This window comes from Oryx dammah, unplaced genomic scaffold (genome assembly GCF_014754425.2).
Source record: "Oryx dammah isolate SB20612 unplaced genomic scaffold, SCBI_Odam_1.1 HiC_scaffold_13, whole genome shotgun sequence".
Lineage (NCBI taxonomy): Eukaryota > Metazoa > Chordata > Mammalia > Artiodactyla > Bovidae > Oryx > Oryx dammah.
The window spans coordinates 15631945-15646131 of NW_024070197.1; the positions used below are offsets into that span (position 1 = coordinate 15631945).

General features: G+C 53.6%; 2 protein-coding genes across 2 annotated transcripts; both read left to right on the forward strand.

The window, feature by feature from the left end:
* Positions 1 to 1500: 1500 nt before the first annotated feature.
* On the forward strand, positions 1501 to 9301 carry LOC120872471 (cyclin P). The gene is given in 6 exon segments (XM_040252859.1): positions 1501 to 5318; positions 5321 to 5535; positions 7022 to 7111; positions 7189 to 7344; positions 7930 to 8088; positions 8202 to 9301. Coding segments are annotated over 6 exon segments (918 nt in total). The 5' UTR covers positions 1501 to 5251; the 3' UTR covers positions 8433 to 9301.
* Positions 9302 to 9890: 589 nt separating this feature from the next.
* TTC9B (tetratricopeptide repeat domain 9B) lies at positions 9891 to 14170 on the forward strand. Its single transcript, XM_040252818.1, has 3 exons — positions 9891 to 12291; positions 12866 to 13048; positions 13952 to 14170. The coding sequence occupies exons 1-3, from the start codon at positions 11877 to 11879 to the stop codon at positions 14059 to 14061; spliced, it is 708 nt and encodes a 235-aa protein (XP_040108752.1). The 5' UTR covers positions 9891 to 11876; the 3' UTR covers positions 14062 to 14170.
* Positions 14171 to 14187: the final 17 nt, after the last annotated feature.

Genomic DNA, 14187 nt, shown 5'->3' on the forward strand with positions numbered 1-14187 from the left:
CCCCAGCCTTTCCTTGCTTCCCGAGTCCAGCCCCTGGCACTGGCTGCCTCCTGCTCCCATTGCTCTGGTCACAGGGCCTGTTGAGCCACGAGGTGGGGAAGCTGGTAGAGGAGGCACCTGGAGTGCTCAAGCGCAGGTTGGGGGGTGAAGGTTACTTCGGCGGGGAGCTGGTGAAGAGTCTGTGGAAGGTGCCTGGACTGGGGGTACAGTGGACAGAGACCATTCTGGTCCCCCAGGAACTGCTTAGGCAAAAAGAGGCGGGGTGGAGAGATGGGTGGAAGGGCTGGGCCCTGGGAGCCAGTGTGGGAGGGAGTGGACTCATTTCCTAGAGGGGGGCACTGCCTGCACACACCTTCTCATTTATGGCCCCCAATTCCGATAAAAGTGAAGTCACTCAGTCGTGTCTGACTCCCTGCGGCCCCATGAACTGTAGCCCACCAGGTTCGCCATCCGTGGGATTTTCCAGGCAGCGGTGCTGGAGTGGGTTGCTATTTTCTTCTCTAGGGGCTCTTACTGACCCAGGAATCGAACCCACGTCTCCCACATTGTAGGCAGACCTTTACCATCTGAGCCACCAGGGAAGTCATTTTTCCAATACAAAGCTGTTAGAGGATCAGTGGGGTGTGTGGTGGCTGTCAGCCGGGGGCACCTCGGATGGGTTCATAACCCTCAGGGCTCTGTGCCCCTCTTGACGCCTGGCCTTTTAATCCTGGGGCTCCTGTGCTTGAATCGTTCCTCACAGCCCCTGGGCCAGGGCTGCCCCTCCTGAGCCGTGGCACAGGTGAATTTGATGTCAGATTTTCCCAGACGTTGGCCTTCACACACCTGGAGTCTTTGAGGTTGTAAATGAGGGTAGAGAAAAAAATCAGACCGTACAACAAAAGCTCAGATTCTGTTTTCTAATTTTATATGAATGTTATTGAGCTATCAAAGTGTGTCCATACGAGAAATGGCAGAGAGGTTTATAAAGAGAAGTCTTTTGATAGCAACTACACTCTGATGAATATTTTTTTTTAATAAGGCCTTCTGGTGCAGCTGCTGGAGATGACCAGTGCTGGGTCTTGTCACACTGTCGCTCAGACCTTCATCTACCTCAGCTGGTTAGCACCTGTCTGGTGTCCACGGACGGGCTCCCAGAGGCTGCTCAGCTGCCGCCCTCCGTTGAACGAATCCCCTTAGACGTAATGGTGGTGCTTATTTCACTGGCAGAACTTTTCCCAAAGCGTTTTAGAGGGAAGAGTTGTAATAAGATGTCATCAATTGTGAAAATTAACTTTTGAATAGGTCGATCTTTTGTCACATGCGTATAGACCGTTTCACGCGTTTGGGGAAAGGGGGAGGAAAGTCCGAACCACCCCTGGCCTTGAGCACTTGAGCAGTCATTCGGGCCCTCACGTCACCCCTGTGCCTGTGACGTCAAGCCACTGGGTTCCATCCTGCCAGTGTACCAGCACCCGCAGGCCATGATCCTTTCTCAGCTCCTGTTTTGCATCTGAGGGTCCTCCAGCCGCTTCACAAACTTCTCCAGGTGGAGGCGCCTCAGCTGGCTCGGCTACCCCCCAATGACACTTGGTCTCCAGTTTGCTTGCTGCTGTCAGCAGTAATGTAATAAACCTCAGTGTAACAAGCCATCTTACTGCGCTTGTGCTTTTTAAGTTTTTGAGGCCTAAATTCTAGAATTGCTCTATTTAAAAATACATGTCAGATAGCTTTCCCCTAAAGCGTAGCAATTCAAGTATTTTAAACTTTAATTTTGAAGTAACTGTGGGTCCTTTGAAGACTTTTGAAGCTTTCAGAATTACCACAGTGATTCTACGACTGGAGTAGGAGATGGTTCAAGATGAATTCAGAGCATCTTGTGCTGGAACGTAAGGAGCTGCTGAAACCAAAACCTCACTGATGGGGTATGTGAAGGGGCACGGGAGCCAAGGGGGAAGAGCCCCCAGTGGCCACAGCTGAAAGCAATTTGAGCAACAATAAATAGCATAATACTGGGTTACACCCAAGGGGTAAAATACTTTAAATGAGTTTGTGCTGATGGAAATGGTGGGAAGAGACATACCTGCACAGACTTACAGATAATTTCTGTAAATACTCTGCCTTCAAGGAGGGGAAACATGACCCTACCCCGCCCCCCCACCCTCCACACCGCTGCATTCCTCTGATGTGGGCTGCAAAGACACTCCACAAAGTACAGTGTGAAAAGTGAGGGAAGGCAACTTTTCAGTGGAGAAAGTGAAGCTATGTCAGCCAGGTGATCAAGGTCAACACAGTGGTGGATCATGTGGGCTGTGTGTGCCTTTGATAGGCGATTAGAATCTTACTTTACCCCTGGGCTCTTCCTTCCTAAAATGCATACTCTCAATCTAAGAGAAAATAGCCACCAGAAAAATTCCAGTTGAGGGATGTTCTGCAAAAGACCTGACCATGGGTTCTTAGAACTGTCAAGGTTCCAAAAAAGAAAGCCTAAGAAGCTGTCAACCAAAAGAAGTCAATGGGGTCCTAGGACAGCGAAGACACTAGGTAAAAATTCAGGAAGTCTGAAGAGTGCATGGGTTTGATAATACTGTATCCATATTGGCTTACTAAATTGTAATAGACCACACTAAAGTATTCATAGGGGAAAGTGGGTATGGGGTATATGCGAACTCTGTCCTCTCTACAACTTTCCATGAATCTCCAAAGTTTTATTTTTTAAAAATTTATATGTCTGTCCCCATACCAGAACATTCTCTTAACCACAGTCCAGTTACCAAAGTTCAGAAGTTAACATTGAGATGCTTTTCTCTTGGACCTTAATCAGATTTTCATTAATGATCACATTAGGGTCCCTGAATACAAAAAAAAGTAAGTCCCAGCCAACGACTCAATCCACACGTAACACGCTGCATTTCCATTGTCTGTCCGACGCTTACAGGACGGTTATTTTGCAGCGTGCCCGTGCTCAGTCGCTCAGTCACGGCTGATTCTGTGGCCCCGTGGACTGTGGCCCGCCAGCCTCCTCTGTCCATGGGATCCCCCAGGCAAGAATACTGGAGTGTGGTTGCCATGCCCTCCTCCAGGGGATCTTCCCCACCCAGGGATAGAACCTGCCTCCTGCATTACAGGCAAATGCTTTACCCACTGAGCCACCTGGGAAGCCCGGTTATTTTGCAGAATGCTTTTTGATCAGGTTTTGTTGTCTGGTGTTTCTTTGTGGTTATATGTAAGCTGTTTTTGAAAGAACTTCCTTGAAATGAGGTGCCCTTCTTGGTGTATCCTATCAGGAGTTACACAGGCAGTCTTCTGTTTCTGATGACTGACTCCTCAGTTACAGTGTCTGTCAGATTTTGTCCCTGTAAAGCTGCTACTTTCCCCTTGTAGTAATTTTGTTACAGCATTTTATTGTGCTTCGCAGAGACTGCATTTTTTTTTTAAAACAAATTGAAGGTTTGTGGCAACCCTGTTTTCAGATGATAGTTAGCATTTTTTTTTCAATAAAGTATTTTAAAATTAAGGTATGCACATTTTTTCTTTAGATATAATACTGTTGCACACAACAGACTACAATAGTGTACATAACTTTTATATACACTGGGAAACCAAAATTTGTGTGACTCACTTTATTGCAGTATTTGCTTTACTGAGTTGGTCTGGAGCCAAACCTGCACTACCTCTGAGGTCTGCCTCCCACTGCGTAGAGGTCCTCTGAGCATATACATATCCAGGTTCTCATCCGGTTCAGGCAAAGGAATGGCAAGTGCAAAGGTCCTGAGGCAGGCAGGTGTCTGATGCGTTTGGGGAATATAAAGACAGAGTGTCTCAAGGAGTGAAGACCTAGGAAAAGTAGAAGAAAATGAGGTTAAACAGGTAACTGGGCCAAAAAGACCTTGGGCCCATGGTAAGATGTTTGAGTTTCAAGTATGACAGGAAGCTACTGGTCCAGCATCTCACACTGTTCACTTTTCCCACCTCAACGACCTCTCAGTACCTGAAAATAGCAAGCTCTCCTGCCTCAGGGTCTTTGCTCATGCTTCCCCTGAAACCAGCCCCCACCCCACCCCCGCAACGACATACACACCTGGAACATTCTCCTATCTGCATTTCTGGCTCCTCTGACAGGTTTCAGTTTCAACATAACCTCAGAGAAGCCCTTCCTGTCTGTTCACTCATTCATTCAACAAATATTTACGTACTGACACTGGCAAGCCTCCTCGAGGCACTGAGAATACAGCAATGAAAAAAAACTAGATAGGCCCTGCCCTCATGGGGTTCACAGTCTAGCCAGGAGGGAGACAATAAATAAGGCAGTAAGTGCTAAGGCAAGAGTACGTGCATAGAATGGGAACAGGAAATGCTCGGGATGTCATTTTTTCATGGAGAAGGAAGTATCTGAGGAAACTGCCGGAAGTGAAGGATCTCTGAGGGAGGAGGTTCCAGACAGAGGGAACAGCCAGTGCAAAGGCCTTGAGGTAGAATTGTGCCTGGTGTGGGTGAGGCGGAGCCAGGAAGCCAGTGTGATGGGAGAGGAATGAGTGAGGGGGATAGGAGATGGGCTCAAAGGTATGTTTGGGGGTGGGAAGATAATAGGGCCTCTTGGACTTTGCACTTGAGGGCTACGGGAGCCCACAATGTTTTGAACAGAAGCAGAGCATAATCTGATGTATTAGGGGTCACAGCATCATTTCCGGCTGCACAATGGGTGGTGATTGTGGAGGGCAGCTACAGGAAGAGCAGTGAAGAGGCCACTGCACTAACCGAGCCGGATCGCCGGTGACTCGTGAGGATCAGCTACCCTGGAAGCTGTGGGTTTGGTAAAGGCAGCGACCACAGGCTCATCCCTGAATACCCACCACAAGGGACAGAGGCCTTCTATCAATACTTGTTACATGATTTTATAGCTCCCTTGCCTTGAGCCTTTAAGGTTTTGATCCCTGTGATGGACATTTAACAATCTTACAAATTCCTCAGGACCACTGTGTCGGGTAAGTTTTGAAATCCCTGCTTTATTGCTGAGGAGAGTGAGGCTCACAGGGCCTGCTTCTGATCGTAGTAAGTAGCAGAAAGAAGGTTTGAGCCATCTGCCTGACCTAGAGAGTTTGGATGGGGCAGAGACAGCCTGTGTAGCATTTTGTCTTTGCCTCTGCACCTGCCCAGGTGAAGCGTGCTCAGCACGCATGCGCCCACGCGCATTTAAAGCACCTGTCGCGAGTCCTCCGCTCCAGCAGGAAGAGGCGGGCTCTCGGCTTGACCCTTGACGCCAGCCCGAAGGATGCTGGTGAGATACAGGAGCCAGGTTCCCGTCTCTCGGCTTGGGCCTCTCTCCAGGCTCTTGACCCCAGCCCCTCTCCCTTGCAGAGTCCAAACGCCTGCCTTGACCCAGAGCCTCGGAGCACCTCAATCCCTGATGGCGTCCTGGCGGGCAGGAGCGTCTCCCCAGGACGCCCGGAGAGGGCCCTGGGGCCTTGCGCGCCGCCGGGGCTGGAGGAGGCTCTGAGTGCGCTGGGGCTGGAGGGAGAGCGTGAGTACGCCAGGGACATCTTCGCCGAAGTCATGGTGAGTGGGGTTGGGGTGGGGTTGGGGGGACACCCGTGGACCAGAGGGCTTTGGGCAACTCTAACGCCTCCCACATCCCTGGAGGGCAGCAGAGGCGGACGTTTGGGTTGGAGGAAGCCAAAGCTGACTCCCTGACCCAACACCCACTCAACAAGTCTTCCCTAACTCCCACCTCACCAGCCTCTCACGTCACTTCCCGCTGACTTTGCAGCCTTTACACTGCTGCCGCCCACAACTCGGCCTTTCTCTCGTGCACTGTACCTGTGTGGAATGCCCTTTCCCGGCCTCCTCAGCTGTTTGCAGCCCCTCCTTTGGTATACATAGTCTCTCACATTGGAGAAGGCAATGGCACCCCACTCCAGTGCTCTTGCCTGGAAAACCCCATGGGCAGAGGAGCCTAGTAGGCTGCAGTCCATGAGGTCGCTACGAGTTGGACACGACTGAGCGACTTCACTTTTTTCACTTTCATGCATTGGAGGAGGAAATGGCAACCCACTCCAGTGTTCTTGCCCAGAGAATCCCAGAGATGGGGGAGCCTGGTGGGCTGCCGTCTATGGGGTTGCACAGAGTTGGACACGACTGAAGTGACTTAGCAGCAGCAGTCTCTCACATTGACCCACTTATCAATTATTCGGTGAGTCATTAGCAAATGTTTCTGAGCATGTTCTAGGCACTGGGGATGCCGTGATGGACACCACGAGACAGTCTGCCTCAATGAGCAGAGACAAACAAGCAAATGTAGGCAATAATTTCAGAAGGGCCACAAAAACCAAAACACAGGCTATAGTTGTCCACAGATTCTGAGACAGGCATTGCCAGAAGAAATACTGAAGGGATACGTTTACTTCACATCTTGTGAGCATCTCTCCCATGCCAGGGTCTCTGTTCGGAACCAAGATACGGCTGTGGTCTGGACAGAAATCCCTGCCCTGCTGGCAGTCTAGTGGGGCAAAAAGACAAGACTTTGAAGTAAACACCAGATATCTCCAGGCTGAAAATACCATGAGGAAAATAGAGCAATGAGATAGAGATGAGGGGATAGGTGATGCTGGAGAAGGGCCGGAGTCTGAGGGCAATTAGGGTTTTCTCTTAAGGGTACTGAAAGCCACGGAAGGGTTTTAAGCTGGGGAGTTCCTTGGTCAGATTTATACTATAGAAAGACCCTCTGGGTGCTCTGAGGAGGATGGGTTGAGGGTTGGTGACTAAGACTGGAGTCTGGGAACCCAGGAGAAGATGTTCAGTAATGAAGTCCTGTGTCCTTGGGGCTAAACTGGAGACCTGGAAAGTGAGGCGTCCAGAACAAAGTCCAGGGTTCTAGATGGGGACACCCAAGAGGAGCGTATTCGGAAGAGGTGTTGGAGGCCAGTTTGTATGTGGCACTCGGGACGTCGAACTGATGCGAGGAGATTGAGGCACCCAGGGCTGGAACCCGGGAGGGAAGCCAGGCACAGGTGTGGAGACTGAAGCCGTCCTTGCCCGACCGCAGGTGTGCCGCGCGTTGCCCCGGAGGGCCCTGCCCCGCACCGTGACCCCGGAGATGCGCGCGCTAGTGGTGGACTGGCTGGTTCAGGTGCACGTACGTAACCGGGAGGGGGCAGGGAGGGGCCTGCGCAGCAGTCTAGAACCTTGGTGCTCACTCGCGCCCCTCCCCAGGAGTACCTGGGTCTGGCGGGGGACACGCTCTACCTGGCCGTGCACCTGCTTGATTCCTACTTGCGCGCGAGCCGAGTGCGCCTACACCGCCTGCAGCTGCTGGGCATGGCCTGCCTGTTCTTGGCGTGCAAAGTGGAAGAGTGCGTGCTCCCCGAGGTACTTCCGGGGCGGGGCTTGGGAGGGTGGAGCCATTCCTCCCCGCCTCACAGATTAAATGTCTAGTGTGTGCCAAGCCAGCACTTTACCTAGTCTTGGAATCCCAGCATGTCTCTATGTGGTAGAGGCTACCAATGTGTCCTTTTAACAGAGGAAGAGACTGAGGCCCAGAGAGAGGAAGACATTTGCCAGAAGACAAGCATTTGGGACTTGGACTCAGTCTTGAGGAGTTATAGTAGCTATAGTCCTTCTTGAGTATAGTTAACATGCATGAACGCAGTGCCTTACCAGAACTGCCTGGTGAAGTAGGAAGTCATATCTCCGTTTTATGTGAAGACACAATCTCAGAGAGCTTCATTGGATGTCCATGTCAGACAGTGAGTAAACGGTAGGGTTTGAACCCAAGTCTATCTGGCTGTGAAGCCTCTGCTTTCCGTGACTTCCAGACAGCAAATCAATGGCCCCATTTTACAGACCGGGAAACTGAGGACCAGAACGGGGATTGAAACGATCCCAGGCGCTCAAGTCCAGGGAGTAACGAGCTAGGGTCGAAGATTTCCCCACCTCTTTTCCCCCAATTCCCAGCCCTCCTCCCTCTGTCTCCTGGGCGCTGGCTCCTTCTCGCGGGCCGAGCTTCTGCGCGCGGAGCGCCGCATCTTGAGCCGCTTGGATTTCCGGCTGCACCACCCGGGCCCGCTACTTTGCCTCGGGTTGCTTGCTGCTCTGGCCCGGAGCGGCCCCCAGGTGCAAGGGGCAGGAGCGCGGCGCGGCCTCGTGGGTCCGGGCATGGCTTGTGCGGGCGGGCATGGCCTCGCGGGTAGGGGTGTGGCCTGACACGCTACCCGCGGAAACGGCAGGTGTGGCTTCTCGCCACTTACTTCTTGGAGCTGTCTCTGCTAGAGGCCGAAGCCGCAGGGTGGGAGCCGGGTCGCCGTGCAGCTGCGGCGCTGAGCCTGGCTCACCGAGTGCTCGACGGAGCAGGTTCCGGGCCTGAGCCGGCGCTTTACAGGTATGGCCGCTGTGGAGGGTCTCTGTGGCTGCAGGGCCTACCTTCTTTGTCGCCGTCTTTACTGTCTCAGAGAATATGAGTCAATTATGTGGGGGCGGGGCTAGACTTGTTTCCTGAGTGCGAGAGAATGGGGTGACTGCCTAGTCTGGGTGGGGTCCCATTTGCTTTTTCTCTGGAGGTGTCTCAGAGAATGGGGTGTTTATACAGATTTGGGGGCCCTAAACTTTGTCCTAGGGTTAAAAATAGGATTTCCTCAGGCCCAGAAGATGCTCTAACTGCGTTCCAGAGTTGCGAATGAGGGGTCTGCAAACCTCGAGTTCCCCAACTTTCCTCCTGGCCGCGAATGCGATGACCCTTTAGCTGCTCGAACCCCGTCATCGGGGCAGAGTGATCATCTTTTCCTCCAGTCCGTGCGCCTAGGGTAGAGCTGGATGTCTGTCTGTCTGTCCACCCTCAGCCCCACTCCTTCCTCTCCGCGGGTGCTGGCTCGCCCATAGCCGCGCCCTGAGGACAGAACAGAGGGTCCGCCCCTCGGCGCCCCTCCAGTTGCTCTGGAGGATGGGTGGCGTGTCTGACCCCGAGAGAGCCCCTGAGCAGCCCCGGGTACCCAAGTCAGCTTGTCTTCTCAGCCTCAAGCTCCGAGGACAGGTCGTGTCGTGTCCCTCGCTATTCTTGCCCCACCTCCCTTTCTCCTTCTCTCCGCCGCAGCCGAGCTGAGCTGGGCCCGCTCGAGCCGTGCATGGTCCGCGCTGCGCTCCGAGGCCCCGCGCCCGGCCGCGCCGCCGTCTTCCTCAAGTACGCGAGGCCCCAGCGCCAGCGCACCAGCCTCGCCGCCGCCTGCCTGCTCCGCCACTCCCCACCGGGGCCTCCCTGATCCCGGAGACCCCAGCAAAAAAGACTCTTCTTGTGCGTTGGTTTCCCACTTCAATAAAAAAGTTTTTATTCCGAGCGCTCTCTATCCTCAATGGTCAAATTCTGGCCCTTCTCTAGTTTTTGATTGGTCACTTCCGGGCCTCCCACTCACCTGATTGGATGTTCTCACGCTGGAGACGAGATGAGAATTCTGGATTACGCCGCCAGGGGGCACTGGCGGGCTTCCACAAGCGCCGCTGAGCTGGGGAAAAACGCGGATCTCAAACGCAAATACTTGGGGAAATTAGAGACGCTGAGAGGAAAATAGCAACGCGGGCTAATGAACCTTGGTCTCTGGGTTGGGGAGAAACTAGGAAGGGCGACTGTGAGAAACTGAGAATGCCTTTCCTAGTCATGAAGAATGTCACCTTCATGGTGCCAGGTTTTCAGATTTTGTTCGTAAGGGAAGTTGAAAATCTGCGATTCCATAAATATCTCTGCTTTTATATGTTGGCAACTAATTCAGTATTTTTAACGGTTGCATAAATCCAACACATCACATATACTGGCCTGCGAGGGTCATCAGTTTGTGATCGTATGGGCCTTGGATAGCAAGAGTTTGTTAAATGGGGTCTGGTTTATTTAACATCTGAAGTGCCCCAGTGTCAGTGGGTATAATTATAGTACCGACCTCATGGTGGTGTGATGAGGACGTGAGTTAACACAAACGTGAAGCTTTAGGACCGTGCCTGACACCTCGTAGGTACTGTGGAAGTGCTAGCACTGCATCTTAGCAGAACTGTGAGCTGGTACCGTTGTCCCCTCTTTCTACTGAGCCTGTAGCACTCAGACATTAGTAGGTTTGCTCAGAAAATAGTTGTTATGAATCAGTGGGTTTCCACATTTTCAATTAAAAACACGTCTGAGGTGCAGAAAGGTGACTGATGCTGTTCTGGAATATAGTCTCGGGAATATTAGACTCTTAACTAAGCCTAGGTTTGGAGGTGCTGAGAGGAAGTTTTCACCACTAGGGTGTTCACAGGATCAGGGAGCGACTCAGACAGTAAAATATAGAAATGCAGTTGGAATGAGAGGTGTCATGTTCCGACTTGGGTCTGTTGGGTGGGAACTGCTGTGGGAGGGGGAGGGGACAGTGGAAATGCAGGGTTGATGCTTGGGAATGAGACCCAGGCTAGGGTCTTGGTGGGGGTGGTAATGGTGCTATACATAGTTACTCATTCACTCATTCATTCCACAACTATTCATGAATGTGCCAGGAGTTCCATGGTGCTCCAGTGGTTAAGAATCCACCTTACAATGCAGGCAATGCTAAGTCGACCCCTGGTCGGAGAACTAAGATCCCTCATGCCTAAAAGCAACTATACCACACACTGCAACTAGAGAGTCCATGCACTGTAAGGAAATATCCTGCATGCTTCAACTAAGACCCAGTGGAGCCAAATAAAATAAGTGAAACTAGTTTATGTGGACGCTGACTCCGAGTCAGGCACTTACAATCATATATCTCAGTCTCAAGAATGATAAGGAACACTGGCTGCTATTTGGTCATTACTGTCCCACATGCTTTACCTACATAACACGATTCAGCTCCTGCAGCTACTTGGGAGCAAGCTCACTTGCTATCCCCATGTTACACACAAGGAAGGTAGAGGAAGACCGAGGAGCTTACTCAAGGTCTCAGCACTAAGCGGCTAAGGAGGGTTGCAGGACAATCATTCTCTGTTTTTCTCTCGAAAATCTCTCGTGTGTTTCTTGTTCTGCGCATTTTTTATGACTGTGACCCTCACGCTGCGCTGTCACTTGACTGCTTTCTCGCTGTCTTGTTCTACCCAGACAGTGAGCTAGCTGAGGGAAAGCAGCAGGTCTCTCTTGTTCATCGAGTTCTCCCCTCCTTCGGGAAGTCTTCACTCACCATCTCAGCCCATGCCGGGTGTGCCTCCTGTGGATCTGCAGAGCTCGTTGTGTTTCCCCCATTGCAGCCCTGGCCCCTCTGCCTCTACCTCCCAGGTTAGCCCACTCTGGGCTTCCACTGTCTGATCACCGGTCTGTCTCCCCAGTTGCCAAGGAACCCAGTGAGGGTAGACTCTGAGGTGCTCTCAGTCCCGCCTATGTCCCAGCATCACCCAGTCCCAGAACTGGGCACAGAAAGATATCAGTCAATATTTGTTTGTTGCACAGATAAACGAGTGTGTTCCACATTTGCTATCATAGCCCCGTGTCACGGATGAGGATACAGAATCACAGGTAATTTGATTTGTCCCAGTCAACAACTAGTGAGAACATAAGCAGGAATTTGGGCAGCTTGAATCCATGGCCTGTGTTCTTACCCAACTATGCCAGATGCCTACCGGTCTGAAAACCAGCTTTCCGTGAGGTTATCTTCCTGCTCTTTCCCCCCAGACTTGTTCTTTCCTTCTAGAAAGGTTCGGGAGCTCTGGGCATAGGGGAGGAGAGCAAGCAGCAGGGTGGGGAAGGTAAGAGGAGTGGGAAGAAGGGTTTTGAAAAGAGTGGGGTTTTGAGGGGTTTCTCTAGACCCATAGGGGGCAGGCGGAGTCGGCTGTCGGAGGTGCGGGGGCGGAGAAAGGGTGGGGACCAGCCCCGCGGGGGGGCGATGCGGTAGCTGCAGCGGCGGCCGCAGGAGTTTCCCACAATGCAGCGCGGCGCGCTGTCCCCGGTGCTGATGCTCAGCGCTGCCCCGGAGCCTCCGCCGCGCCCGCCTCCCGCCCTTTCCCCGCCGGGCCCCAGCCCCCGCCATGGATCGGCTCGGTCCAGTCCTACCCCAGAAGCGTCGGGAGCCCTGGGTGCGGCGCTCGACAGCAGCCTGCGGGCCGCCGTGGCGTTTAAGGCGGAGGGTCAGCGCTGCTACCGGGAGAAGAAGTTCCGGGAAGCCATCGGCAAGTATCATCGAGCGCTACTGCAGCTGAAGGCGGCGCAGGGAGCCCGCCCTGGAGGCCTGCCCGCCCCCACCCCCGGGCCTGCCACCAGCCCCGGGCCAGCCCGCCTCAGCGAGGAGCAGCGGCGCCTGGTGGAGAACACAGAGGTGGAATGTTACGACTCTCTCACGGGTACGGGCCGTCGGGGAGCGCAGAGTGCCTATGTCAGAGGGGCAGGACATGAGAGGCACTCCTCAAGCCTTGGGGTGGGGGCTGGAGGCTTGAGGGGGTTAGGACTGGGGTCTACGTGGTGGGGGAAGAACTAAGAACTTGATTAGGGAGAGGTGTTGGGAGTCTAGGGGACCACAGGGATGGAAGGAGCTGGGATGCAGGAAATGGGCTTTGGGCTGCCACCTGCGAATCCCAGGTGAGAACAACTTACCCTGGAGGAGTCATTCAAGGGCCCATCCCTCACCATCTCTGAGATCGCCCTTAGTACTCTCCCTAACAGACACCTCCCAGCTAAGGAAGCTCCGAGAGTCCCGCTGTGTGTTTTTCGCGCCCTCTAGCGGCGGCGCAGATTGATTCTGTCTTGATTGGTCAGAAGCTTGGCGTTCCCTGGTGGCCGGAGCAAGCCTGTAGGCTGGGCTCCGCCGTCTGAAACGGAAGGGATTGATTTTCTGGAGCCTGAAGGCCGGGCTCCTCGCGATCAGCCAGGCCTCGGTGTCGACAGGCTGTGAGAGCACCGGTTCTGGTGCTCCCGCAGCCTGCCTCCTGCAGTCGGAGCTGGTGAACTATGAGCGGGTGCGCGAGTACTGCCTCAAGGTGCTGGAGAAGCAGCAGGGCAACTTCAAGGCTACCTACCGCGCCGGCATTGCCTTCTACCACCTGGGCGACTATGCACGCGCCTTGCGCTACCTGCAGGAGGCCCGCAGCCGGGAGCCCACAGGTGAGGGGCGGGTGGGAGCAAGCGAGGGTGGGAGAGAGGCGGAAACAAGGGAAGGAGCATGAGGGCAGAGCGGCTTCAGGGAGTGCTGTGCCCCCTACCCCACGCCCACTCTTTACCCATCTACTCCTCACACACACACACTCATCCACTCACCTGCTAGTGATTCGTGTCCACTCACCTGTCGTTCCTGGCATTCACCCAACCACCTCTCAGCTCTTCGGTCATTAACCCACCCTGATACCTTCTGTTCACCTATTTAGTCACTTTCCTGGCCACTCACAACCTCCGCCCCCCGCCCCTCCACCCTGCGCCTCCGTCTCCATTTACCTATCCCCCCTCAAACTCATTCACCTACTTCACTAACCCATTCACACACTCACCTATTCATTCACCTTTCCTGGCAATGCCAGAAAATTAGCAGGGGGAGGGGTTGGCAGACGTGGAGGCTTGTTCCTTGCCTGGTGGGAGATCATGGGGCGGGGGTGGTGTGTGTGTGTGTGTCTGTGTGCACGCGCACATGGGGTGGAGGAGGCAGAAGACTCAGTTCTGTATTAATAACCAGTGAACAGGTGCATGGCCCAGGGTGTGAGGAGAGCTTTCCTCTAAGGGCTTTGGCGAGAACACACTTCCTCCAGTGTTGCTGGAGGGTGAGAAGTGTGACAGGAGTCTCTGAGCTCAGGCGTGCCTGGCTGAAGGCATGACAGATAAGAAAGTATGGAGGTGTGACACGTCCTGCTCTGCCTGCTTGGCTGGGATTTGTGAGAAGGGCTCTGGCGACACAGGCTGTGTGGGGGAGCCAGTGGAGGATGGGGACCATGACATATGAGCCAAGGTGGTGTGGATGTTACCTGCTGCCCCAGGACACACAGATAATGCCCTGCCCGCCTCCCCTGCTTCCTGCAGACACCAACGTCCTGCGCTACATCCAGCTGACTCAGCTCAAGATGAACCGCTGCAGCTTCCAGCGGGGAGACAGTGGGACCGGGCCTGGGACTGGGGACGTCGTTGGCTGAGGCCAACCTGGGGGAGTGTCCCTACTCCCCCCCCACCCCACTTCACCTCACCGTGTAACTTCTCCTGACTCATGTTCTCTGGTAAAGCACTCATCACTGGTGACCATAACCTCTTTGTGTGGTATT

Excerpts from the sequence above, each read along its gene's own strand:
- TTC9B (XM_040252818.1), top strand. The coding sequence starts at position 11,877 with ATGCAGCGCGGCGCGCTGTCCCCGGTGCTGATGCTCAGCGCTGCCCCG. Across the intron at positions 12,292-12,865 it reads ATGTTACGACTCTCTCACGG|CCTGCCTCCTGCAGTCGGAG; the intron begins GTACGGGCCGTC and ends GTGCTCCCGCAG. Across the intron at positions 13,049-13,951 it reads CCGCAGCCGGGAGCCCACAG|ACACCAACGTCCTGCGCTAC; the intron begins GTGAGGGGCGGG and ends TGCTTCCTGCAG.